The sequence below is a fragment of the Chelmon rostratus genome, chromosome 18, assembly GCF_017976325.1.
Source record: "Chelmon rostratus isolate fCheRos1 chromosome 18, fCheRos1.pri, whole genome shotgun sequence".
Taxonomy (NCBI): Eukaryota; Metazoa; Chordata; class Actinopteri; order Chaetodontiformes; family Chaetodontidae; genus Chelmon; species Chelmon rostratus.
This window is the reverse complement of record NC_055675.1, coordinates 15,341,343-15,369,207: the sequence shown is the minus strand read 5'-3', so window position 1 is coordinate 15,369,207 and position 27,865 is coordinate 15,341,343. Positions and strand designations below refer to the sequence as shown.

The 27,865-nt window shown below is 45.0% G+C and overlaps 2 protein-coding genes across 2 annotated transcripts in view; one reads left to right on the top strand and one right to left on the bottom strand.

Moving 5' to 3' along the window:
* LOC121621839 (protein eva-1 homolog A) overlaps window positions 1-22,579 on the bottom strand; it is a 74,092-nt gene extending 51,513 nt beyond the window's left edge. The window contains exons 1-3 of the mRNA XM_041958509.1: window positions 22,266-22,579; window positions 3,086-3,309; window positions 1,075-1,198 (exon numbers count right to left, since the gene is read on the bottom strand). Coding sequence (XP_041814443.1) covers window positions 1,075-1,198; window positions 3,086-3,309; window positions 22,266-22,374 — 457 coding nt within the window. The 5' untranslated portion in view covers window positions 22,375-22,579. The remainder of the gene's footprint in view (window positions 1-1,074; window positions 1,199-3,085; window positions 3,310-22,265) is intronic.
* Window positions 22,580-23,398: 819 nt separating this feature from the next.
* Window positions 23,399-26,365, top strand: mrpl19 (mitochondrial ribosomal protein L19). Its single transcript, XM_041959093.1, has 6 exons — window positions 23,399-23,523; window positions 23,753-23,876; window positions 23,988-24,106; window positions 24,676-24,810; window positions 25,057-25,238; window positions 25,412-26,365. The coding sequence occupies exons 1-6, from the start codon at window positions 23,445-23,447 to the stop codon at window positions 25,631-25,633; spliced, it is 861 nt and encodes a 286-aa protein (XP_041815027.1). The 5' UTR covers window positions 23,399-23,444; the 3' UTR covers window positions 25,634-26,365.
* The last annotated feature ends 1,500 nt before the right edge of the window (window positions 26,366-27,865 follow it).

Genomic DNA, 27,865 nt, shown 5'->3' with positions numbered 1-27,865 from the left:
CTCCCCTCTGGAGTGATACTCTTAGCTTCCTGGCTCACACAGAGCGGGAAGGAGAGGGATAAAGAGAGAGAGAGGCACGCAAAGAGGTTTTTTTTTCCTTTAAATGAAGCAGGGAATGTGGCAGAAACAGGAAAAACCCACATACTGACACACTTTATCCAGTGTGGAATTACCAGTAAATTTAGATGATTGGTCAAATGAGAAGTCAACTGAGATAACCTTGCCAATTTAAAAGATATGGTTGGCAAAAATTCAGTAGTGTTCGTACTGTCAACAAATCTAATGAAGATACCAAATGCAATTCACTGATTGCGATTCATCCAAGCAACAAGTACGCCCTAACAGCCAAAGCCTCCATTGCTGTCTTATATTAACACCTCAGTGAGCCACACTGCTGCACTAGATGTCATATTCCTTCATTATGAAAAACACATGCGCATCATCCTCCTTGAGCCAACTCCTCATTCCTCATCCTGGTGCCTTAAATACTAGTTCTCCCAATGTGAATTAATGCACTGTGCCAGCTGTGCCCAGCTGTTTAAAGATATTACTTAGCCTTTTAAGTCTTGATGAAAGTATACATTTGTGATCCATTTCAAAAAATGTACATCTTCAGTAGGAACCAATAGGTTTATGGCTGACTGCAATAGGCAGCGTGGGGAAAACAACAGAATAATGCCACTTTAATAACCTTAACATAGCTTTGTGAAATACACACAAATGAGGAAAAACATGCATAGGACAAATGTATGTTTTGGTATAAAATGCATTTAAAGGCATGAGCAGCACATTAATCAAACCTGAGTTTTGTAAAAGCCTTCTTATGCTGGTTGATCAGTGAAAGATTTATCTCTAAAACTTAAACAACACACAATTAAACCAGAATGTGGACTTGGTTCCCTGTTAATGTTGTAATTGTTTTCAGTGCAAATGAAGTGACCGCACCATCGGTGTATTTTGGACTGAATGTGTAGGCGTGTGTGAAAAGAGGAAAAAAAAAAAAAAAACAGTACCAGAACAGAGAGGGACAGAAATGTGTGTCACTGTCAGGATATGAGGCGATGAGGGACTTACTAGGTCTGCATTTGTACCAGACAATGAGGTATTTACTGCTGCCAGGACACTGGTCTGTCCCAAACACGCGGCTGTTGACAAGGACTTGACAGCTCCTTCTGTCTTGGCACTCGTCCAGCATTTTCTAAAGAAGGAAAGAGTGACAGAGAGCGGGAGAAGACCAAAGAGAGGTTTAGAGGGGGGACAATAAGCCAACGATGGTGAGACCAGCGGCAGGCAAACCTAAAACCACTTCAAACAGGCTGCTTATGGCCATGGGAATATGGAGGAGAGGAGCAGGTAAGAGAATAAAGAGAAAGGGAGAAAGAAATCTCTGGAAAGCTCCACTCTGCTCATTTCCTGGCATCCTTTTGCTTCTCTAGTTTCATCATTTTTAGCCGGCTGCAACCCAGGTGAGCACATTCCAGCACAATACAGCGTCCCATACACTCTCTGGAGGAATGACTGAACGAATCCTTTCCTGAATTTAACATAAAGCAGAGGCATTTGTTACAAAGGATCATGGAACGCAGCGAGGGAATAAGGGATATCTGTGTATTTCCCCCTCATAAACACCAAAGACATATATGCAGACCCTCACTCTGAATGATCTTTATGATTATTGTTGTATACCTAAAGGATAAGCCTTTTGATATCCCATGAAAAGATCATAACAAACAATAAATGTGTCCTATCAATAAGCATTGCCTGAGTAAGCCACAGAGCTCCATTGTTGACCAAAAGGTATTAAAACACATCAAGGAGCCACATTTGCTCACATGTTCTCCTTCTATGACAACAAGTCTGCTGCAGTTTATTTAGAGTCAGTCCCACATACACACTGCTTCTGTAAATACTCACCCAAGTAACAACAGTCTATTCATCCGCAGCTGAAAATAGTCCCTAACAAAAGTGCTATTTAGTCCTGTGTGAGATCTTGATATCACATGTCATTAAGGATCAAAATGCTTGTGGCATGATGGAATATGGACGCTTTACAGGTCATCAGGGTTCACAATGATAATCTATGAAAGTTGAATGTTGCTACCAGAGTTTAAGTTGAGGTCAATTAGTCAATTAACACATTAGCTGATTGACAGCATTGAATGGATCTGGTACAAAATCAATCACTACAGCCATTTATTAAGCCAAAATGTTAAATGCAGCCTATCAAACTGAATGATTTGCTGCTTGCTTTTTAATATAATTGTTAATCAAATATTTTTGGTTTCTTTATCTCTAAATTATCTGTTTATTCAATTTGGGACATATCATGAATAAATAAAAAAATAACCACTGATAACAGATAATAAAAATAATCATTGTTGCCTCAGTTTGAATACCCTTGGCCCTAAGCCCTTTTACATGGAGACATTCATACTGTAATACCAACAAACCAAGAGTCATGGACAGGTGGTACAATGGATTCTTCAGGGTTGTACTAATGTGGGTGGCACAGCAGTCAGTCATTCTCTCACTTCAGCACAATGCACTCTCTGTGTCTGTGCATTCATGGCTGTCCTGTCTATTATGGAAACGGAGGGTGTTCGACGCGAGAAGGCAGGGGGACTAAGAATGAAGCAAACAAGCGAATGAATGCTGAACAGGATGTGTTTGTATTGGTGCTGCAAAGCAGGGGTTCTAGTCCGGCCGCATCCCAATTTAGGAGAGGATGCTAAGGCAAAGGCCCCATGAAATCGCTTTGTGTCATGGGAACATACAAGCCTGCTTCCCCTTTAGAGAGGGTAATTTGCCGGAAAACATCCTCACAAAGCATTACATAATCAGTGGTTCTCCAAAATATGACCCTTGGCCAATTTGACCATTTTACAGGACACTCAGAGGAAGAAATGGCAAAAAAGATGCAGGTCTGGGACACATGGGAGACACCTGAATTTAACAGACCTGCGCAGAGGATTGGGAAGACTTCTGGCTACTCGTAATCCAAAAAAAAGAAACCAAAATGTTAATAAAAGGACAATTTTCTGAACAAAAAAAAAAACATCAGGGATGTGTGAGCTTAGTTATGTACCTGTAAAGCAGTGGACACAGAACAATATCGGTCATCCTCACGAGTGTTATAAGAGCTCAGGAGAGCCTGGTAGGTCTGAGGGCACTGTTGGGGGTCCGAGGCGCCTCTCCTTCCGTAGAAAGCTGACTGGACGGTGATGGTGGTGCGGGGCGGGCAGCGAACAGACAAGAAGTCTCCGTCACAGGCCTGCTCGGTGTAGTTCCTCAACACTTTGGACAGGTAACCTATGAGACAGCAAAATGCCAAAAAAAAAAAGCAGCTGTTCACTCAAACTTGCTGCATGGACAAAACATTGATACTGCATCTTGTAACCCCTTGTACATTATATATGCAGTACAAGCATCCTTAGGCTGCATACTTTAATTTCACTGCAATGGGAGTAATGAAGAGGAAAATGTTTATTAGCAAGATTAAAGCTAATCTCTGTTTCACAGTGTCCAAGCTAATCACCCTCATTTCATGCTACTGTCACATGCAGAGAGGGTTGGTAGCGTGCTACAGTCTCCCGGGGTCTTTTTAGCTCAATTATGGAGCGTTTCCACGGACATTCGGTTCTGCTGCATATCAGCAAGCCCTGACAGATCACTGCTTACATCTCAAAGACGCCTCCAGGCCAAAAATACCGCAGCAAAGCAGACAGGGTAAAGCTTTAGCTTCTTTAGCTGTTAGCGTCGGCCCTCCGGTCATGGCTTTAGAGCATACCCTTGTGTTTGATATTAAAAAATACCTGGCAGGGATGATTTTAAAGCCTGACATTATTACACTTTTCATACAAGGATACAGCGCATACATACCTACTTACTGGACTTTTCCAAAAGATTTGAGCTGCGGGAGCATTTTGATGCTACCAGGCTGCGTGAACAAGTTAAGAGCTCCATGTCGCCCATCCTGGACATCTCTCTTAAAACTTTTATAAAGCACTCCTCAGGCTCACTTTCTATTAGCATGTCATTTGCTTGCAGTGTTTACTCGTTTACTCGCATCAGACAACCAGCTGGTATCAAGAATGCAAACAGAAACATTACATAAACCATTTAGTGGAAGAGGCACTGCGCGAACTTTGATTTAACCTTGGAGGCTGCTTCGAATTCAATAAAAGCCCTCATTCTTTTAAAAAAACGCTGAAGTATCCCGGCTAACTCCACTTTCCCATTAGGAGGCTTTGAGAGCTGCCAGTCAGCCTGTCAGTCACACAGGATAAACCGAGCCCATCACAAAAGCCGCCATTAACATTCCAGCCTGTGAGAAGGAGAGCACAGATAAAGGAGCGAGCTGATCCCCTGGCCACTGTCATATAATGTCTTTCTGGACTTATCTGGACCGTATATGTGCCGGCTGCTGCAGAGGAGAAACAAACACTCTGCTCCGAGTCTTAGCTTCTGAACTTGGCTGGATTTGTTTTATTAAAAATGCGAGCCGAGGCTGAAAACTAGAAGAAGATCCGTGTGACGTGGTCTCATTTTGATGGACGTGCATTGTTGCATTCAAAAACATACAAAATTAATTAAACTGTTTCCAGGTTGAAAATGCAACTATTTTCACTTGTTCAACGCCTGAAAACAACCTCCGAAGCGAGGCCAAGCTGTCCTCTAAGTGCTCCGCAAACACATTTACAGAGAGGTAAACACACACATGCTCACACACACTCGCAAAGTGGACACGCTGCGATTCAATTAGCCGTATTTACTTAGTGTTTGGTGCGGAAGAGGAAATAAACAGAGCTCCTTGACACACACACACGCATTAGCACGCACACACGCGGACACACACAGAACACACACATTGTCCCCTTATCACCATGGCCACAGTTAGAAGGAGGAAGGGAAACAAGAGACATTCTCAGGCTCTGAAAGGTCGGCCTCACTCTAAATAGAGATGGCTATTAAACCACCATTGCTCAGAGTAGCAGGTTTCCACCTGTGGCTTGGCTGTGAAAATGGACAACAGGTGCACATGCAATCCTATTTTAACTTAATTCAGAGATTATTTGCATGCCACAGACCACATCATCAGGACTAGAAACTGACCAACCACAGCAGCTGTCTTTACATCACAGCTCTGATTTACAATACCTGCTTTTATTATGTGTGTTATTTCCAAACTTGCTCATTTTGCTTGTTGCAAAGCTGAACCTAGAACCCTGACCTAAAGTGTGACATCAACATGTTGATGTGTGCATGGCCCAATTTTATATGAAACAAGATTTTCATGTTAAGGCTGCCTGAGTTAGAAATTGTGCTTATGTTGCATGACTGAAATTTGAATTCTTTCTTTCAATTGTTGAGGCTTACTAGTTTCTTCCCCTCCGCAGTAATCTCCCCCGCACACAGACACAGGTTTGCTTTGCCTGCCACATTCCACACGGGGTGAGAGGGAACTTGGCATTTCCCCTGGCAGCGAGACCACACACACACACACACACACACAAACGTCAACACAAACAACGTGGTAGGAACAAGCCCCGCTGCTTGGCTCTTGAAGGCAGGGTGTGTGTGATGTTGGTGTAACAGTATCACTTTATTAGGGTTGGTTCTTGGCAAAGCGCCAGCGCCATGAGACACCACGGGATCGCGCAGCCCTCGGGTTAACCAAGCCACTGGTGCAGCGGTGTAACCATGGAAACAGAGGTTATGAAGAGGGTGAAACGGAGAGGACTGAAGATGGATGATTTGAATTTGCTTGGGCCACTTGGGGGAGGAGTTTCTCGAGCGAGGGACTGTTGAGCAACAGTTTGAGCGCCACGAACGCACCGATACGCCTCCCTCCACAAACAGATTATCTCACACAAACCCTCAGGTGCTTTCCACAGAATCCATTTCTCTTTTTCGCCATCCCGCCCTCCTCCCACTCTCTGTCTCTCTTCTTCAGGATCGTCACTATTGTTCCCTTCAAGCTACCTGTTGACTGAGGCCTCCTTTCAAGGCCAACAAATCAGGCGGGGTTAAGGCACCTGTGTAAACCGTCCAGCCAATGACAGGTGTCCCTCAGAGGCAGAAGGCTGAACAATGCTGGAGGAACACCCAGGCGTCTCTCCTTCTACCTTCTCCTCCCTGTTTCTTTTCATGTGGGGCCAGACTCCTTCCTTAACTAGCTCTCTGCCCTTTCCCTTAACAAAAGCGCCGCACTATTATGTCTGCTGGTTTGTTTATTCGGTCATTAAAAGACAGGAGGTTGCGGTCGCGATGCTGTTCGTGTACAAACAGGTCGCTCTTGTCGTGGACTGGATTGAAAGGCTTGCAAGGTCCATTTAATCTGTGCCCAAGCAGCAAAGGGATTTGTTATAAACAGCTGCACCTGCCTTTTGAATCTATCGCCCAACACAGATGGGATCTTGTCATATGATGTGACTTAACCCGTCAGCAGGGAAGAATGCCCATGTTTCAGCTGCAATGGCAAACTTTCAGCCAATTGTGGTGCTCGAAATCGGCCCTTGTGATTGTCAGCTCCTCATTTGTGGTCATGTGATGACCCTGAGGTCTGACCCAGCGACGGAGGGGGTCAGGTATGATGGAGATTAGTGACGGGCCGCTGTGTTGTGTCAACATGACACAGAAAGAGGCCTGCAGGAGAAGGCTTTCCTCCTTCTGAGCCACAGATTAGTCACAACCTGGTGCAGCTCACATACCAACGCAAATTTACAGCAAAGTGTTGGTAAATATTCTTCAAAATAGGAATTTTTGCTTCAATATAAAGAGCCAGCTGGAGCCTCCATTGCAATCACACCTGCCTCTCCTATCAGGTCAGACTGGGAGGTAGAGCTCACTAATTCTCCCCTAAGCTGAGGAGTTCAGCGTCTGGTGAGAGTACGACAGGTATTTCTAACATGAAGGGCAGGTGGGAGGCTGAGGAAGGAGAGGGCGGTTTGACTCCGGCTCAGGTGGAGAGTCGGGCCTCTTACTCACGCTCAGGGCTTTCCCCTGCTTTTGAAAGATGCCGCCTGTTCCTATTGGCTGAGCCTGGAGAATGAACAATGCACCGCAGCATGAAGTATTACGTACGTGTTGTAATAGTGACGGCTTAATGCTGGTTATTATTCAGCCGCTTACTCATGCAGCTCACTTTTATGTTGCTTGTGAAGCAATATTTGTAAAGCCCTTTGCATTGGGCAAGAATGTGTAATATTGCAGAATATTAGAAGATTATAGCTTAGCTTAATGCCTCAAAAGTGCCTGTTTACATTGTGTTTTAGAGATAATCAACAGGCTGTATGAATAAGAGTCATAACTACAACCCCTTTGAATGGATCATGTGTGTATAATAAAGATATATCTGTAACAACACCTCGAAACCAATCCCACAGAAAGTAAAGTAACCGACGATGTTCTTGAAAGCTACAGAATCAAAGGCTGTATCGTGTTTCATCTTGGTACATTAGGTATTTAGGCATTTACAGCTTCATGACTTTATTGGTGTTATTTTAAGCAAATTATAGCCATCAAACCATCAAATCTTCAAAGATGCAGAGCTGCAGGCCTGCCGCTGGAGAAGGAATTCCCTTTAAGTGATGATTACTGGGAAGAGCGGAGGTTTCCCTCAAAGACGCAGGCAGCGCTCTGGCAAAACTCAAGAGCGGGGATGAAGAGGGAACGAAGAGGACGTTGAGAAGCAGAGAAGAAGATGAGCGATGGAGAAGCGAAGACACACTGAATCCAGAGAGGACACCTGCTAAATAATCAAGTGTTGATTAAAGTCTGAAAAGACCTCAAGGGGGGAAGCTTTTAATTGGACGACACAGCACGCTGGTCATGAGAAAAAGAGCCGTGCGGCGAAAAGAAGAGCGGTCTTTAAAAAGCGAAGTTGCTGCTTACAGGATGTGGCAGCAAAGAGTCCAAAGGCCGGAGCTGGTGGCTTTAGGCCCTGTAGTAATTACTCTCCTCCACAGACCACAGAGGCAGCACAAGGGCCCGGAGCACGGCAAAGCAACCGCCGGCTCTAAATCATGTGCGGTCAGAACTCTGCATTCACCTCTTCAGACCTTCAGCTGAATATGTGATACCCCAGCCAAATGAGACAGGTTGATGAGGTGCGCTGACACCAAATGAGACCTCAAACATGAGACGGAAAAAAAAGGAGCAAAAGTTCACGTGGGCGCCACAGAGGACCGCCACACAATGGACATGATGTCAAAGGAAAGCTGCGAGCGGCCGCTGCTGTAAACGTGCCAAGTACAGTCCTCGCTGCTAAGCCATTCAGATTTGGGTCTAAAAAAAAAATGCATTCCTAAAATACACCACATTCCTCCGCTTACAATACATTAGTCTTGCTACTATAGTCACGTTTTGGATTAGCCTACTTTCTTGCTAATCGCGCTGTGGGGCAGAAAAAGCAGAGAGCAGACATATTTGGCTACAACTTAAAGCAGTTAAATTTGACACAAGTCAGAGCAGGATTACCTTTTCAGCTGCTCAAGTACCGTCAGTGTGTGGCCCACTGAGAGCTCTTTCAAGCCGCAGGAAGTGTTGAGGGAAACCATCTAAGATTTTGTGCGTTAATTTGGACAAACGTGCAGCAGCTTGCCATTTGGGTACAGACGCTGCAAATATTCAAGGGATTATTGTCCTCATTATCCCAAGATTTGAGAATATGTTTAAGTTTTGCATGAAGTTTGGAAACCAAGTGAGGAGCTTTAACCCTTCACCTGTACATAACGGATCTTACATTTGTGAAAACCTACGCACAGTTTGAATAGAGATTATTGCTAAACTGTAACAACAACTACTCAGGATGCTCTGAAAAGCAACATTTGAGCCAATTATTGTGTTTATTTAGCAGCTGAGGGGATAGTTTATGTTTTTTACTCAATGGTAGCATAGTGATCTGGAGCACAAGGGCAAAGAGTGTGTGAGAAGTGAGGTCTGTGTTGTATTGACAGCATTAATAGGTGGCGCGTGACGGCTGACCTCCTGGAATACTTACTGAACATGTCAACATACATGGACACACTGCACACACACAGTTACAAAATGGGGGGGGGTCAGCTGAGTGGGGCTTACTCACACGCAGTTGGTCCCCCGGATATAAGCCCACCGAGGACCAAAACGACACAGAATCCTCCCCCTTCTCCCCAGGATATAAACCCAGCGTGTGTTTCGCACTTCGCTATCACTGATCAAACAGCAGCTAATGGGATTGGGAAGAGTGAGGCTGAAAGGGGAAAGAAAAGCAACACGACAGAGGACTTATCTGCCGATGACATTCATCTGTGCTTCTTCCAGCCAACAGAGCTGACACCGACATGTCATTTCGAGGGGTGAAACTATGTGCATACACATGAGCCATCCGGGTGCATGCAGCTTTAAGACCCTGCATTCATCCTCGGCTTTTTCTATACGTCATCAGCAGCAAGATATGAAAAACATAACAAATTCACATGTTTGGATTTGGTTCGCTGAGGCGCTAAAATTCTGCAATTTGGTACCCATGCTGATCCAAACTGCTTTTAAATCGCAGCATGAGTCTGCCTCACGCTGTGTATCAATATCCTCAGGTGATGGTGTCCTTAACTTGAATGTCAGAGTTGCGGGCATACCCCCTCCCTCCCCCGACAGACAGACACCAGAGCCCGAGCAGCTGAAGCCATTAAGAACGGAGACACAAACACAAACACTCCGCCTGCCCGGGCCTTTTCCTCCTCCCAGAGATGGCTTATCTTCTAACACCTACACACGCAAACACACACACACATATGTTCGCATATAAACCCACCGAGGCATGCAGACAAACAAACTTCAACCTGCAGGACATAAACAACAAACGTCTACCCCCAGCTCCTGCCCTCGGCTTTCCTAAACACAGCTTATTTATTAGTTCACACTATGACATATGAATGCAATAGCAGCACTCTCTTCAGCTTATTATGGGCTGTGTGTGTCGTGGCCAGGGAGTATTGAAAGGATGAAAGTATACAAACAGGAAAGAAAGTCTCAAGACTGAAAAGAATGAAAGACCAGACACAGGAGGTAACAAGGGTTTTGTGCTGGAAGACGCATTCATAGATAAACAGCTCCCCTGTGCACCTCGGCATAGATTTTACACACGTCTAAAGGTTTACCAGAGGGATGAACACGATTCTTCTCAATGATATTCCCTTATAGTTTTGACGATGGTGGTGGAGAACACTGACCACCAAAATCTTCCATAGGTGAACAACTGGGTTGAGGCCATAGCATATGATTCACATCATTTTCAGCGACTCCTTGTGTCCTGGACGTAGCATTTCGCAAGCTCATCCGCTCATTTATTCAGGTTTTTCTTTTGCAGTAATTTGTCACCTGTCGTCTGTATATTGTAGTTGCACCACTTTTAGAAACGAGGCTGTACGACCCTCCTCTCAACCAAAGCTGGGCACAAAACCAAACCTAATGGCAGAAAACAACACCAAAATCAGATGAGTCTGCAAAACCCAGAATTACATTAAAACACATTTCTGCGACATCTACGTAAGTCAACTGTGGTTTGGTTATGGTTTGGGGAAAATTGTGGCTAAGAATAGAGTTTAGGTAAGATAAGGGTTAGGCCAATCCTGGAAGCAACTGGCTATTGTCTGTCAACAATCTAGCCTCTGGGGGCAAAGGCCAATGTTTCAGGACTTCCGGTGTAGACGGCAGATATCCGGTCAAAGGATATCCAAGCCGAGTCTTCCTCTTCTGTGCCGGCCATTGTTTACTGCCTGATTAGCACCTTTAGACATGAAGAGGGACTCACATGACATTTCAGCCAATCTCTATCAATACATATCTGCATATGAATGCAGGTAAATTCAAAAGAAAAAAAAAACCTAATGAAAAGCTAAATTGTTGTCAGAGGATAGTCAGGTAGACAGGTTCAAAGATTGCATTTCAGCCAATGTCCTGCCTCTTTTGCTCTCCACACAGGACTGTTTACCTGCATTCAACCAAAGCCTGCTCAAACATCATCAGGTCAGTACTAATCTTGTCACTTGCCTACAGATTCTGCCTTCATACTATGCAGATGTCTGCTGATACAGATTAGGGTTAGGCTACTAAAACACTTCACAAACTTTGGTCTCCTGCATGAAAGCTGGCAGCGCTACAAGCCAATCCAACATGCTGACTTCCACACCCTTACTACATCATCGGGTAAGCTATGCACAAGCTGTGAGTGCTGGCACTGGATGACACGTCCAATATGGTCAAAATTGACAGAGATGCACAAAACTGATTCTGCTAAACTTTGAAATGAAAAAATAAACACGTTTCAATAATAAATGTTGGATACCCATGCAATTAAAATAGAAATATTGTATGATTAATATCAACCCATGGTTAACATGAGTTATGGTGGCAAATCCTAGCTTCAGTAAACTCAAACCTGCTTGTCAGACAGATGAAATGACAGCATGTTGTTTCCTGCAACAAGGTGCAGCTTTTATCTGCCAGGCAAAGGCAGAAAGGATTAAATATAGAGAACTGCAGGGACGTCACATGGTAAGTCAGACACACATCAGGTGGGAGGTGGAATTCATGCTCCGGAGGAGACCGCGAACACAGCATGCTCCTCCTGCTTGTTCACAACCACACACACAGCCAAGGACACAGATCCGCGCTAAACGGCGGAGCTTAAAAGAAACCACAAGAGAAGCTCCGGCTGACAGTCAAAGGCTAACTCAGTCATGTCGGCAACAAGGCCGACGGTTGATGTTTGAGGTTAGAGGTGTTAGCTAACTCCTACAGACAATGGGAGGACTTCCACTGGTGGGTGTGTTGTCTAAGCTCATCCTGAGGGGGTGATTGGATATAAAACATCTGCCGGGCTTGGGGATGGCCTCACGGTTGGACAGTGGCCGCTGAGTCTACCCTTGGGAGTCCCCAAAAACCAAACACTGGTCCCACCCAAGCCCTCCCACGACCTCTGTTGGCACGTGCCTCTCCTTACGACCCCTGGGGGTCAAAGGGCTCTAAGCGAGAGGACACTTCGACTCCCTGAGCATGTGCGTTGCGTGTTTCTCTTACGACGGGATGCGGGGGGTGAAGGGTGACAGAGTCGAGGGGCGCACCCTCGCCGGTGTTCGGATGCATGTCCAGACGCCCACAGAGAAAGTGTGTGTGATAGAAAGAAAGAGAGACGGAGAGAAAGCCACAGGAAGGAGAATCTGTCATTTTAATGGTCACTTTTATGGCCTGGGAGAGTCGGGTGGCAGCCAGACTGGCCCATCACTAACCACAGTCCAGCAGACACCAGACAGATGCAACAGTGTGTGAGCTTTATTGTCACAAAGTGAGCGACAGATGTATCTTTCTTCAGTCGCCCTCACCGCAGCGGATTGGATTTAAGTGAGCGCTGGGTGGGGCAGCGGTTGCCCGAGGCTGACAGAAGCCAGCATGTGACAGAGAGGTCATAAAGGAACGATCGCCTTTCACTCGTTTCCTCTGCTGTTCTGCGGAGTCGGGAGCTGCACAGCTGGCCTCTGAAGCAGCGATTGTGAAACGTGAACAAAGCACGGAGCGTGTGCTTTGCACGAACTGACGCTGCGCTTCATCGGCTGGGGAGCGATTGTGGAGGTGTGCAGTTGCATTGATGCAAGACCCCATGTAAATGACCATTTGAAAGTTTTCTTCTACTCATATATGCTTATCTCTTAGATATTTCAACTACTATATTGACAGATTATGGGCATCAGTTTGAATGATTTCCACTCTGAATCTTGTTTTTTCCTTTCTCCTTTGAATGGCTGGTGGTACTTCGATGGAGAAGAAGCCAGTCAGAAGCACAAATTAAAACGGTAGCAAATTCCCAACGTTTCACTGGTGGGATTGTTCCGAAACTGACCCAGAATCTGAAAGTGAATCATTTAACACAGCTGAATTGTATTTTATTATTTACATTAATCTTTACCTGTTGACTTTTCTCCTCAGTTTTTACATGTTGAGGTTTTTACCTTTGACTTGATATCAAGGAACCAGATAACCACAACTGTCCTTTTTGGACTTTTGCAGAACCCACAGAACCCTCACACTTTGCAACTCTATTCCTGTCCTTAGGCCCCGTTTGTCAGGCATCATTGTGATCCAGTAGCCTCCCAAATGCTCCATCACTTCCTGGCTTTCTGTTGTTTTCAAAAGCCCACAAAAACCCACCTAAAAAAACAGCAATCAGTTTCAATGAAGTAACAGCAAGACAGCATACCTCTATCAAGGCTCAAGCATGCGCTGTGAAGAGAAGAGAGGTATTTCCTTTAAAAAAAAGAGGTAGGAGTGGGTGGGCACTGAAAGGCTGAGCTTTTTGGGGAATTAACAAGCTTATCAGGGGGGCAGTTCTGTGAAAACAAGCAATAGAACAACTCCTGAGGAGCTGAGGGAGTGAAAAGCCGTCTGCAGCATGTCCAATGGGACTTAGCAGGGAGATCTCCTTCCATTTACAACAAACGCAGACAGATCTGCAGCAATGACCACACTAAATGTGAAAGCTTACCTTGCTCTATTCATTCAGCTTCACGGAGAGTGTGTTTTTGTAGCTACCAAGTAACTGGGGTCTCCTTGGGTAAAGGTTTTTGCCTGCTGAATGTACAGTCACCTGTATATCTGCTACTGCCATAGACTGTTTTCATAAGGGATCGATCTATTCAAGATGTTGTTTTTGTTCTAAAACTATAAAAACAATGACAGAGCCTGGTGGGTCATCAAACAAAAACAAAAAAAACCCAAACCTATGAAATGGACTTTCACTTATCCACTTAAATATCTCAACATCTCCTGGATGGATTGGCACTAATTTATGTGCATGCATTCATGGTCCCCAGAGGATGTATCCTAACGACTCTGGTGATTAATTGACTTTCCTCTTGTGCCACCATCAGTTGCATGTATCCACTGACTTTTGAGCTAACAACAGGTCAAATGTTTCAGTTTGTCCTTGTTTTATGACCAAATACCTGCAAAACAAGTGACGCTGCCATCAGCCTCAGCTGTGCTTCCTGTTTAGTGCTGATTATCAAATGATAGCATGCTAACACGCCAAAGATGAACACTGCACATGCTCCACTGTGCCTAAGTACACAGAGACACTTGTCCGGCTGTGGGCTCTCACTTGTAATCACTGCCACTGAGTTTGTTGTCTGACATTGTTTTTATCTCACTACAAAGCTGTGCACCTACATGCAACCAATAGCATCCAACCAGACGTCATACCAACCAATCAGCCAGCAGTCCATGATCTCGAACTAGCTGCACTGTAATTAAACAGGACAGACTTATCAGAATTGAGCCAACATGCCAAGCGAGCCAGTTAATTACGATCACATTTATCGTTATCAAGATAAACCTATCATCAAGCTCTTACAAGATTTTCACAATGATGCTGCGCTGTGATTGGAACAAATGAAGTCTGAAGTTTGCCAGCTAAAAATGATTTTGGCTTAAACGTGGAAAAAACAAGGGAATATCTCTCCTCCCCCACCTCGCTCCGGTTCCCTCCCCCTTACCTGAGCTAGCCGGAGGGGCCAGTAAGCAACAGATTAGCAGTGCTTTGGGGAGCAGGCTGCTGTAGCGTGCTGTAATGCAGACTGTCAGTCCGACACAGTTGGGGGGCTACACAATGCCTCCTTGTTCAGACTGGCCCTTCTATGCCCCACCTCTCTACCTCTCCATCTCTCTCTGTCTCTCTCGCTTTGCCTCGAGGGGTTTAATCAAACCATAAATGTTCGAAATGTTCTCTGTACCAAAGAAAGCATAGGGTGAGGAGAGGATGGAGACAGACTATAAAGGAAGGCAGATCAAGGCGGACATGTTGACTCCTAAAGCAAACATAAATCAGCTCCCAGGAAACAGAGAGACAGAAAGAAAGAGACAGAGGGGAGGAGGAGGGGCATCAAAGCATGGCTGACATTCTCTGAGATGCAGGAGCAGAGAAGGTGTGTGTGACGCTTTTCGCACATGCATGTGAGTGTGTGTCGTGGGGCTTGTTGAGCGCATAATTCGACAGCCAGCACATAAGTGGGGTGGACACGGGGAGATAATTGCCACTGCGCACACCCACCAGTCTCTTTCCCAACACTTGTTTCTGTTTGTCTGCGGCTCAGTTTCATCCTCGAGCCGGTTGGTGCAACGCTCCGTACTTGCAGCAGCAGGTATCGCGACTTATCTGATTCCCAAATAAGCTTTCTGCTCGCAAAGAGGCTGCGTTCACAATATGACAAATGAGACTGCGTTCTCAATTAATCACACAATTGTTGCCTAAACAGCGATAGCTCGCTAACTGCAGCTGCATGCAGCAACGCCGGGGTGTCACTCAAGAATCCTCTTCACACGTTTCGCTGTGTTTTCTTTGGGGCGTCTCGCACCTCCCCGATGCAAGAGAGGGCAAGTGCAAACACACACCTGCAATGTCTACATATACATCTTTGCACTTTAGGAATTAGACCCCCTCCTCTCTCCCCAATAACAGTTATTACTATAAAACCATCCAGCTCAACATCTGACTGGGCGATTTGGGTGGTTTTAGGGATAGACAGAAATCTATGCAAAATAATGATTATCATATTAAGGGCTGACTGGTTGAGCAGTTTTCTGCTGATTATAAGTCTTGATTAAGACATCCAGCCTTATTCAGCAGGTAGTCAGAACTCCTCCTCAGACTGTGGAGGCAATTTTGAATGCAGTCTGGTTTTAATGTAGAAAAAGGTATAAGACGGACTGCAAAAGTGACATCTCCTGTGGGGGGCAACAGCCAATGCAGTGGAGTGTGCAGACGTTTCTGACTGTGACAGCCAAAATGAAGTTTAAAACTGTTATTTAAAAGATAAATAGCTTGACCAATAACAACACAGCAGAGTGGCACATCACAAATATAATATCAAGCTTCCAAACATTATTCTGTAAGTTCTCAAAAAGAAGCTGTAGCTCCAAAAGTAGGCTTCAAACAAAAGAAAACAACGCATGTTCAAAAATCCGTTTAGGGTGGCCAGGCTCGCAGATAAAACTGACTCTGAGCATCGTTTATGTTATGAGTCTGCTGCTCAAACACATGTTAGGAATAACAGCAAACAGGTAGAAACAGGATGAAAATGAGGCGTCTTGTACCATGATATTAACAGGTGATAGTTACTGTGTGGGCACTGAGTGTCACTCATCACATGGAGGAGGGACAACACACATCTGTTTGAAGGTCTTTTCACTTTGTCCCCGGCTGTGCTCCAATATCAATACCGCCATACTGTTTACCGCGTCAGAAAAAGCTTTGGTATGACCCCCTACATAATATGTCAAATGCAGTAGGCCAAAAATACTAGGTTGTCCTACTGCAGCCTGTCACAATATTCAAGCCAGCATGCTTTTCTGGCTATTCGGACCCACAATCCTTTGCACGGCAGAAGATTCGTCACATGGAGAGCAGACATGTGACAGCTCACCAACAGATGGCGGCGCATTCACGTGTCAGGACTTGTGCAATACATTTATATACTACTGCTGCACAAAGCCTGGTGGATGTATGAGCAAGAGCATCAAAAGTTATGATGACGTCTCAGTTGCGTGCATGCTGCATGCAACAGTACGCACTTTGTAACAGCGTTCAACTGACAGCCTTCACACCCGCATAAACAAACTTTGCAAACTTTTTTACTCAAGAACAACAGTTTCATTGTGTAATTGCAACCGGTGTCAGATTTAAAAGTAACTTTGCACAGGAAGAACAAAACAGTGCGACCGCACAGAATCCGTGCTTTTTATTGACATATAACACACTGGAAATGCTCAAAGACAAAACAGATTGCAAAACAGTTTCTGTTCTTTGTGTGGTACCAGGACATTACTGACATACCTGGACTTAATTTACTGTAATATTGCCCCAACAGCAACCAAATCATTTATTAAGCATTACCTCAGCCAGGATGTGCTCTCTTCCCACACATACATTGGCAAAGAAACAAAAACGTATTTTGATTGGTGCACGTCAGTATGGTTTATATGCCAGGACTTGACTCAGTTGACACAAAGCTCGTCTTTAAAGCTACATCTGCTCTGAGCACATTTTCCCATTAATTCTTGTCAACACTTTTATATTCTGTGCTTTGTGTTTTCATTTAATTTCCCCCATCGCGTTGTTGTCGTGCTGCATCGCGTTGCTGGGACTCCAAAGCTTTCGTTTACTGCAGCGCGATGTGGGATAAGCTAACTTCCTCCTGCTGGACTTAAAATGAGTAGAGGGGTTATTTCCCATCTCTCATCACCAACAGCACATGACTGTTCCCCGACATGATGTCAAGCTCTGCTTTATTTGTGTGTTTGTTTATGTGCTTATTGTATCCAGGGGGAAGGACTTACACAGTAGGTCACGTCTCTCATTGCTATCATGTTGTGTCAGGCCAGACTTCACACACACACATATCTAGGAGTTATCTACGCTACATCTCCAAGCTGTCTGCACCCAAAGGCTCTTTGGTTTCACATTTCCCTTTACTTCTCAGACTGCAGCCAAAAGTTAAAGATGGGACTATATATAACCAGCACCGCTCAGCTATCAACTCTACATGTAAATGGACGATATGATGTTTCTAATCTCAGCAATTAGCATTCTAAATGTACACTTTTCTGTAATGTGAAGCCGGACAAGCCTCCGTCTCAATCACCTCTGGGTTTAAATAACCTTCTTCTCTCTCTATCTGCCTTTGAATGTCAGTCTGTGAGTTGTGAATCTTAGCTGTTAGGTTATCTATAATTTTTGTCACTTAAATTCTATGAAAGCAACCTACGTGGATTTAATAAGGGATTTGAAAGGATTTAGATTAGATAAGCGGATTTCGATCTAGTTTCAGATTTGCTAAAATGCTATCAAACCCCACAAAATCCTTCAACGTGACTCCCTTGTATGTATTTACCCAAGAGAAATCAATAAATGCTTATTGTTCAAACCTGAAATCACTTCAAACACTTTATAAATTCAGTTTGTTGCAAAAACAATATGTGGTAGAAAAGAATTCTCTCTTATTGACACCCAACAACTGTGTTGTGATGCCATCATGGAAAGAATCGAAATGTCTTGACAATTCACTCCTTTGAGAAGCTCATTCACAGAGACCATCCTTTGAACACCCCCCCCCCCCCCATTCAGCTGGAGAGAAAAGCAGCCTTATGCCAGGCCCTTGCTGCCCGCCTCGCCGCCTGCCTCCACCGCAGCAGACAAAACAAGCGGGAGGCAGGATTTGTTTAGACAGAGCTCACCTGGTGCACACAGAAACAGTGATCAGGCGAGCCCTCGGGAGGAACGGCGGCAGCGAGGAGGTGGTGGGGAAAGGAGGCGCGGGAGTGTGCGAATGGGGGAGGGGAAGGGGTTGAAGGAGAGCATGGGGTTCAGTGTGCTCCCCCTCATCCAGGGCCACGCAAAAATCACAGCGGATTAAGATCTGAGGGGCCTCGAGTGGCGCTCACAGGGGTGTGTTTGTGTGCACGCAAGGGGGTCGGCGGTTAGGGGTAGCGTAATCCAGGACTCGCTCATAGGGTGACAGCATAGGTGGATTTGTGTGTTGGTGTATGCGTTGACTGCACTGCTGAGCAGTTTACAGCAACTTGCCCACAGAGAAGGAATCAGCTGATGTGTCACCAAGGAAGGTTCGAGACCTCCAGGCTTTTTACGTCACAAGATCAAACAACAGTAAACTTATTTCTCTGATACACTGTTTGCAGGGCTGCACCTAACGATTACTTTATTATAGAGCAATCTGATGACTAATTCTTCCATTAATTTCATGAATTCAGCCTATAAATCTTAGGAATTAGTTAAAAATATCCAGAATTTTCCAGATTTTACAGCTTGCTTTAATTTCAGACAAAGAAAAGCAACAAATCCTCACATTTGACATCATTGTCTGTTGAAGACTAACTGATTAATTGACTTACTGTTTCAGATGTAACAGTTGGAAATACTGAAGCAGTTTGTGAAGTAGTCCAGCAGGGTTACGGTTAAATTTATCACACAAACATCACAGGAGTTTGCTAACAATTTACCCTATCGCGATAATCCATCTAATCTCCAGGCACAAATTAAATTTACTTCCCGGTCCGATTGTGCCGTCATCCAATCACGTTCATCCTCTTCTGAACTGAATTCAAATTAATGACCTAAACTTAAGTGTTGTGTTGACTTTCCTACATTTCCCGACAGTGGTCGACGTGTGCTGTGAGGTTCGACAGGAGGGAACAAAGAGCAAGATGGATGGTAACTCCCCCCAAACCACGCTCACAGTTACTATGGGTTGACCTCAGTTGACCCCTTGGCCCCTCAACAGCCTCACATCCCATTGACTGGGGTTAAATAGGGTTTGGCCTACGGGGTTTTATGACAGAGAAGGAGAAAACTTTCTATACCGTAATATTTTTTGCAATTAACGATGCAGCGGCTCCACGTTTAAAAGAAACATAGAATACGTGTGTGTGTTTTGTCTTGTGAAGTGAGTTTTTCCAAACAGCGCTTCACTTTTCTTTCACAACTACGTGTTGACAAAAAACAATAATCTGTTTTCTGTCTGTGTCAGCAGATGACAGCAGCCAGCAGGAGACAAAAAGGCTGAAATAACAGCCAGGACTTATGCGATGCTCTCATGCAGCAGAGACACACCTGCCTACAGGCACCAACAACAAATATCACTTATAGTCGCAGACATGAGTCAAGTGTACGGCTGCAACTGAGATTATTTTCACGATCAATCAATCTGAAGGCCTGTAAAATGTCAGAAAATTGTAAAAAAAATACCCACCATAACTTCACATTGCTTTAATTGTTCAACCAACACTCAAAACCCATAAAATATTCTCTTTACAAACGCTTCATAGAAGGAAAAGCAGCATATCCACACAGAGAAGCTGCAACTTTAGCTCAAAAGACAATGTCAACGGCTCTGATTTTCTAAACAGCTGCACATCTATTTTAGCGATCTGCTTCAGCTGTATTTTAGCAGTAAAATACGTAGCGCACAGTGTTTGTGGTGCAGCGTGGTCTGTGTTTGCAAGGGGGGGAAAAAAAAGAAGTATGACATAGAGTTCTGCTCCTGGATGGTTGGCTGCTAGCTGTCTGCTAAAGAACAGTTACATAACAAGCTGAGCGCTCGGCACACGAGTGAAGCTGAGCAAAAACATACAGGACAGGAGACAATGAGCATCAGGTTCTGTGACGTTTCAGCACATAAAATCAACAGAGGAGTATTGATAACTTGTAATGTGAAGAGCATTAATTAGCCAGCATGTTTTGTCTGTTAGCCTGGGGGCTCTGAAGTGTTGCACAGCTCACTCCATACCTCTAATTAGCCGTTCAGGCGGCTTTAAAATAGAAGATGATAACAGGGGAAGAGAGCGAATTAAATTACCCACCAACATGCTGTAGTTTGTTTCCATTTCTGCAGCGGGCTCAAAGCCGCAGATGAAACATGAAACTGCGATCGCTCCAGTTGTCGATGCAAATGCAACACACAGAGAAGCGCAAAGCGAAAATAGCATGTGATGAGGTGAAATGTTCTACTGCCAACAGCCTTCTTTTAGGAATCAACAGTTGGTTCATTCACCGCAGCGACTGAGGCTCATTGATGGGACCAGACTGTCCGCCATCACCCCTCTGAAAGCGACGACTGACAGATGTGAGATCCAACCCTGCCACTCCCGTCGCCCTGGCGGCACCTGCCAATCAAAAGCACTCCTCTTAGTGTCAGGGGAGGCTCCAGCTGGTGGAGAATGTGAGGACTGTAGGGTGTCTTTGTCCCTGAGGTCTTCTGAGACATTCCCCTTTTCTCTCGTTTCATTCACAGGTCAGCCTTTCTGTAAATGCCCTGGTGGGCAAACAAAATTGCATCTGGAGACTCAACATCAGGGCCAGACAGCAGCGTTTCCTCCCCACCCCCCCTGCAGAGCAAGACTGATCAATGAGCCACTGAAAAGTCCAGAGGTTAACTCTCAGAACAAGCTGCACCTAAGCTGAGATTTCAGCAAATTAACTCCCGCCTGTGACACAATATTTGATCGTGTCTAATCCGTGGTACTGGTGCACCTGCACCAAGCAGCAGCCGCTCTTACAATTCCCCCTTCCTGCTTAATTAACCACCATTAGATCCACTCAATCAGAGCATTTATGACAAAACCAACAACCACTGACACATGCGTGGCAATTACAGAAACATAACCTTGTTAACAGCCCTCCCCACACTCCATGATCCTTAGCAGCTCATTAGGCAGCAGCGTGGACACATGCACACACAATCATACACACTGGTACATGTTCCATACATCTGCTCTTTAGCACCTTTCCCCACAGTGTGCTGCAGTCTGCTCGTTTCCAGCCATTAGACCCATTAGAGGCCAATTAACGCCGACACAAAGCTCCCTTCCTGTTTTATGGCACAGTAAACAAAACCTGCAGGCTTGCCTTTGGGCTCAGCAGCCTGTAATGCAACACAGAATAACTCATTGGCTTACTAATATGCTGCTTTTTTCCCTTTGCAGCCTGCAGATTCCACAGTGGATCGCACCTAAACCGAAGGTAACTGGCAGGTATTGATAGGAGCGCTTGCATTGGCTCAACCTCTCGGACTGATTGTGCATTAAGCGCATTAATCATAAAAAACTGCTCTGCGGTCGGTTTGCTTTCTTCCCCGAGCTGTAAATCTGCAGCAAAGGACAGCACCTGGTGCAGACAATAGCTCCCATCTAGTCACACATTAACCACATTATCCAGTTTATCTCGGCTGCATCAATGGGATATGTGTTGCAGATACACGCTGCACTGATAAAACCAACCCTTAATCCCTCCAGCCAGACGGCTTTGGCAAAAGGGGAACCTGTCTGAAGTGCCTCATGTGGGTCATTCTTCACAAACTGTGTCAGAATTGGCCAAAAAGATAAGCGCAATACGGGTGTTTTCCGCGTGTTTAACTTGTGTTCTACTCGGTTTGTGGAGCGTGCATGCTGCAGCACGCCACAGCCACGGGTCGTCCTGAGACAAGAAGCTGATGCGACACTAAAAAAAACGCTTCTCATAGTTGTTTTGGGAGTCGTGCGCAACAGCTTTTTAAATGACTAATCCCATATTTCATGTCCTCGGGCGCAGATTGCGCACTTCTCGAGCGTAAAATAGGATGAATCTTAAACGCAGGGAACACAAGCAGAATAAAACAATTGCTGGTCACACTTTTTTAAAGCTTGAAAACTTTTTTTTTTTTTTTTTCACAGCAACAATTCCCAACCTGAAAAGTCCGAAGAGCCCTTGGTGAGGTCGCAGAGGACGGTCAGACACGTTATTCCCAAGAGGAGCGCAGAAGTGACGGCTGAGAGAGTCCCATCTGAGAAGAACATCCTTGAAGCCTCGAAGTTTTGGGGTTTCTCCGTAGCCTTAGAAAGTCCAGCAGCAGCATTGGCGTTCAGGTTCTGCGACGCATGCGGGAGATGTGCGGTCCCATGCCTCTAGTGTTCCCTCATCCTCCCACCGCGCCGCTGCGAGACCGGGATCGAGGTTCCTCTGGGGCTGGAGCAGTGCTGCTGCTCTCCGAGCGCATTTCTAACTGCGTGTTGTGTTGTGGAGGCAGCCCACCTGGAGGACCGCCGCTCCCCTGCATGGTCTCAAAGACCCAGAGTTCCCTTCCGGACACATGCAGTAATCCTAAAAAAATTCTGAGAACGGCCATGCTGTCATTCTTTCACTTTTTATTCTCTCTGTGCATTTTGTTTTTTGTTTATACTTTTGAGCTTCTAAGTAAAAGTATGGATGCAGGATTTGTACTTGTAATGAAGTGACTGGTATTGCTGCTTTTACGTATGTGCAGGATCTCAGTCATTCTTCCTCCACCACTACTGAATTGTTAGTGGATTAAAGTTGAAAACCAGTAAAAGGCCATTATAGCAGAAACAAAAAGCTTGAATTTGACTCTCTGTGTTGATTAACATATGACCTAAATTAGCGATGCAAGCTTTTTAAAAACGTATTTAAAGAGAATAAGATGCTGCTGACAAAAATATGGAATTTGAATCTCATCAATATTGACGAAATGAAAGAGACACTTTGTCAAATGAAGTACTTTAAATTTCATCATCATCGTTATTAAGTACACCATCATCAACTGTGTGGGCTGTCTGAAAGCAGTATCTTCGCTTTGCCTTTTGCTTATTAATTACGGCGGCAATTATGGGCAATAGTCACGTGGAACTCATACAGAAAGGTTGGCTATCGCTGTCATCTAAAAAATTCTAGAGCACACTTGTGCCCTTGAAATAGGATAAAATGAGAGGACCGGTATGTAAAACCGACGGAACAGTTGCGCCATCTTGTGGACAATGGACTACTTTGCAGAATCGGAAGAAAACGCGCTCCACTGTCATTTGCGCTACACGGCTTCCGTAGATTCGCATGTGACTACAGAAGGTCAGACATGGCTGCCTGCGCGAAAGGGCTCGACAAATGTATACTTTCGCAGAGGTTGTTACGAAATCTCCAGCTGCGAAATGAACGTGAGTAAACAGAACACGCTCTCTTTTCTCCGCCATACTATATAATTCGCTGTCAGGCTTCGAAGATATGCAGCTAACGTTAGCACTAGCAATGTACTTCCACCACGAGCTAACGTAGCTAACGGTACACAGTTAGCTAGCCAGCTCTCCACCTAGATTAACAGCAACCTTACTTCTGCCCTAAGTATAAAAATGATCAGCGAATGTCTCATATTGTTGTTATTTCCAGGGTTTCTGTCCACGTCTGCGTGTCGTCTGGCTGCGGGGACCAGCAGCGAGCAGCCGCCTAAATTCACCCCCCCATCTAAACCTGTCATCGAAGATAAAACACAGACTGCGGCCTCTCAGCGAAAGTAAGGACGACATCACAGCCTCTCACTGACACACACACACACACACACACACACACACACACACTGCATACTGTGTAAAACCTGCCTTTTAAAGTGTTGTCTCATTCTCAGGTTCCTGAGCCCGGAGTTCATCCCTCCTAGACAGAGAACAGACCCTTTTAAATTTTTCCTTGAGAGGAAAGACATGGTCCGCAGGAGGACTGTGCTCAGCATCCCTGAGTTCTATGTAGGTAAGGTTGAACCCAGTTGAGATGCTCAACAGGTGCTTTTCCCGCTGTGAGGAGGGGACGTTTACCAAACAGTTTCCTGTGTCTCAACCTCAAACCTGGAGAACTGACACTTTTTTCACTTTGCCCAAGTTAATTGACGTCAACTACCTCCATTCTCGCCATCTCTGACACTGTTGCCACAGCAGTCAATCTACTATCATGTTTCAAGAGAAGAAGCCAGATTAGTCCAGTCTATGCTCCTGATCAAAGTTTTCCAAAATTAGTCTGTCACTTGTAGAATAGATTTTACTTTCATCTCACTTTGTCAAAAACAGGGACTGGACCTTTGCTGTCTGGACCCATTAGTTCTCCTCAAAACCCATTTTTATCTCAACTCATTCTGCCATGGATATTTACAATTTACATTGCTTTGAATAACTGCATCGCTCTTTTTTCCTTTGGTACATTATCTTTGCTTTACTTACTGAACTTTGCAAATATATTTGCATTAGTTGTTTTTGAAAACAACATGCATTAAGTCTGTTTGTATTGTGTGTTTAGTGGTGTGAATTATTTTGACTGTTTTTCAGGGAGCATTCTAGCAGTGACCATGGCCGATCCTAACGCCAGTGGGAAAACTAACCGCTTTGTTGGCATCTGTATCCAGAGGGGTGGAAAGGGGCTGGGAGCCACATGTATCTTGAGGAACATTATTGATAACCAAGGTGAGGTTTATTTATAATCTGTGTCAGCACTGGTTTAACAACGGGTTACTGAAGGCCACACAGACTCTGGCATCAGTGTCTCACGGTATGAAGGAATACTAAGATTTTCCTCTGTATTATTCTAAATGTTAAATTACACATGTTAGAGACATATAGAGATCATTTACATGTATGAGAAAGTGAACCAGGTGTTCTTCAAGTAAAATCTGTTTCACTCATGTCTTTCCCCATATGTGCTTGGCCCAGGCATAGAGATCTGCTACGAGCTGTACAACCCTCGGATCCAGAAGATTGAGGTGCTGAAGCTGGAGAAGAGGCTGGACGACAACCTGATGTACCTGAGAGACGCTCTGTCTGAGTACAGCACAGTGGACCTGGATATGAAGCCTGTGCCCTCTTCCTCTAATGAAGAGGTGCCTGTCAACAAGGTGAGGGAGCTTCAAGATGGAGCCTAGGTTTGACCTAAAAGGCTCCTCTAAACACCTCACAAAACCACTTAGCGGTAAAATACAAAAAAGCAGACTTTAAAAAAAACAGGAATCTAGTACAAATACAGCATATAAAAAATGCAAATGACTGAGCATTTCTGTCTTTTTCCCAGATTAAAGTAAGGATGCGCCCAAGGCCATGGTCCAAACGCTGGGAACGACCCAAGTTCAACATTCAGGGCATCCGCTTTGACCTGTCCCTGAGCCCCGAGCAGATGGAGCACGCCCAGAAGTGGGCAAAGCCTTGGGAGGAGTACGACATGCTGAAGGAGTACGACACCTCCAAACTGGAGGAGCGGATCCTCAGTGAGGTCCAGCAGGAGATTAACAAGTGAGGAAGATCCTCCTGAAATGCTCTTCGGTTTTACCATCAACAGACTTTTTCAGGAACGGAAAAAGACTGGGATATGAGGTTTGCATGGATGCGGAACACTCTGCTGGATCAGTTTTAAGTTGATCCAGATGGTTTACCTCACACAAAGAGGAGCCAACATGGAAACTGTTGGATTCTGAGGAGTTTTGCCTTCTTCTTTTTGTTTTTTTATCAGTCTGCTGTACAGTACAGAGTATTCAGTGTCGCTGGCCTGAGTTATGACATTTACCACCATGCAGATCCATTAAGTGGTTTCTATATTAAAAGCTATTAAACCTTCCAAGATTTTGAATGACTTTTTATTCTCCCAAGAAACAGAAATGAGTTTGTGTTTCTGTTTTGACTGCTGTCAGGTTTTTGTTTTGCTTTTCGGCCAGTTGCATGATTGTTATTGCGTTGAAGTTAACAAGTCTTGACACTAGGTGGCACTATTCCTCTATACATGTCACATCCATCAGCAGTTGCATAAGCAAGTCTTTGTTGTGTTCCACAGTGTTTTCAGGGAAACTCCTGCCATGCTAAATAAACAGATGGTTTATTATGTCAGCCTGTTTCCAAACAGCAAGTTTACTGAATTATCTGATTGTTAACCTAAAAAAAAAAAGTCTCTGTTCGTGTTCCAGATTTGAGGTTCTACTGGGTTTAACTTAGTAAAGATTTCCAGATAAATCAGTAAACCTGCTTCTTGGAACTGGCCCCAGAAACCCTGCAAGAAACCTGGTATTCTGGGACCATACACCAAGGACACCCGGTAGTGTTTTACTGTTGTGGATGGAAAATTGCGGTGTCGAGACGGTATGTTAGAGCGTCAGTTGGGTAGTATAAAAACACTTGGACTCCTTATGTTATGTCTGCTCTCTGTGAATGTGTGTGTGTGTATGTGTGTGTGTATAAACACACTGAATGAGTCCCTGCACTCTAATTTCTCCATATTACAGGATGAGACGCGGAGAAAATGGTCTCTAATACAGGAGTAGCAGATGTTTACTGAGCTCATTATGGACCACACAGGAGATAGAGCGGAATAAAGAGAGTGATTATTCCTCTTACGTTTAAGGTAATGGAATGGAAGAAATGCAGTGGAGCTTTTAACGTCAATAGACAGAAATACACACGGCATCAGGTCGAGTTAATGGTTCTGATTATTTTAACCAAATTGGCAAATCTGCACCTGTTGAGACAACTATACTTGAGTGTCGTGCACAGTGTGTTTAGTCCCACTGTTGACTCTCCACCTAATTTACTCGCTGCCCAATCAGACCTGACCTGCAGCAAAGAAAACCAACTCCATCTTGCTGCTGTGTACAGTAGACTGAGAGCCCGTCCTGCACGTTGTCATTACACTACCCACTGAACCAGCTGGCCCTTTCACCTTTTCATCTTTCACTCTCAGTACTTCTGCTTGGGACTGACTGATGTTCACATGTGGAGGCGGTAACCGAAATGTTTATCCTACAGCACATTGCCCGAGTCTTTAGAAGCATTCCACGGCGACACCACTGGACTGGTAAACCAGTTAAAACCACAAAGTTACTCAGTCTGAGTTACTGCTTCAGGGCAGCTTCCTGTCTCTCTCTCTCTCTCTGTGTGTGTGTGTGTGCCTCAGGATTGTGATCTCAACTGTATGTGCCTCCCATGCCCTCAGGTTGACTTGTCTGCACCTGGAGTGAAGTTAAAGCCCCGTGGCTGGGAAAAGAGATCAAACACCAGTTCTCTCTCTCTCTCACACACACACACACACACACACACACACACGGCGACTTGCAGACAGGCTATCATATCAGCCTTCGCAGACAGACACCTCAAACAGTGCCAACTGTAAACGTCTGGGACAGCCTTTCTGTCAATCCTCGCGCGAAACGAGATACGCTCCACTCACGGTTGTCGCGGAGTCGGGGTGGGGCATGCAGGTCGGAGGAGCCCATAATCCCACCCCTCAATAACAACCGACTGGAAAGCATGGTGGGCTGATGATAGCTGCAGCGCCACACCACTATGAAGGTCAGTGCAGGAATGTAGGGAGGGACACTCTCCTCTAATCCTTCTTCCTCCCCTTCGCCGGTGCCCTCGCGACCTTCATCTCGCTCTCTCTCTGAAGGGAGGATAGCGCCGGCTTTGAAAAGAAGCCAGGTTGATGAATTGGAGAGGATGTGATACAGGGCGTGCAGCGACTCCCACACGAGTGAGATTTTGG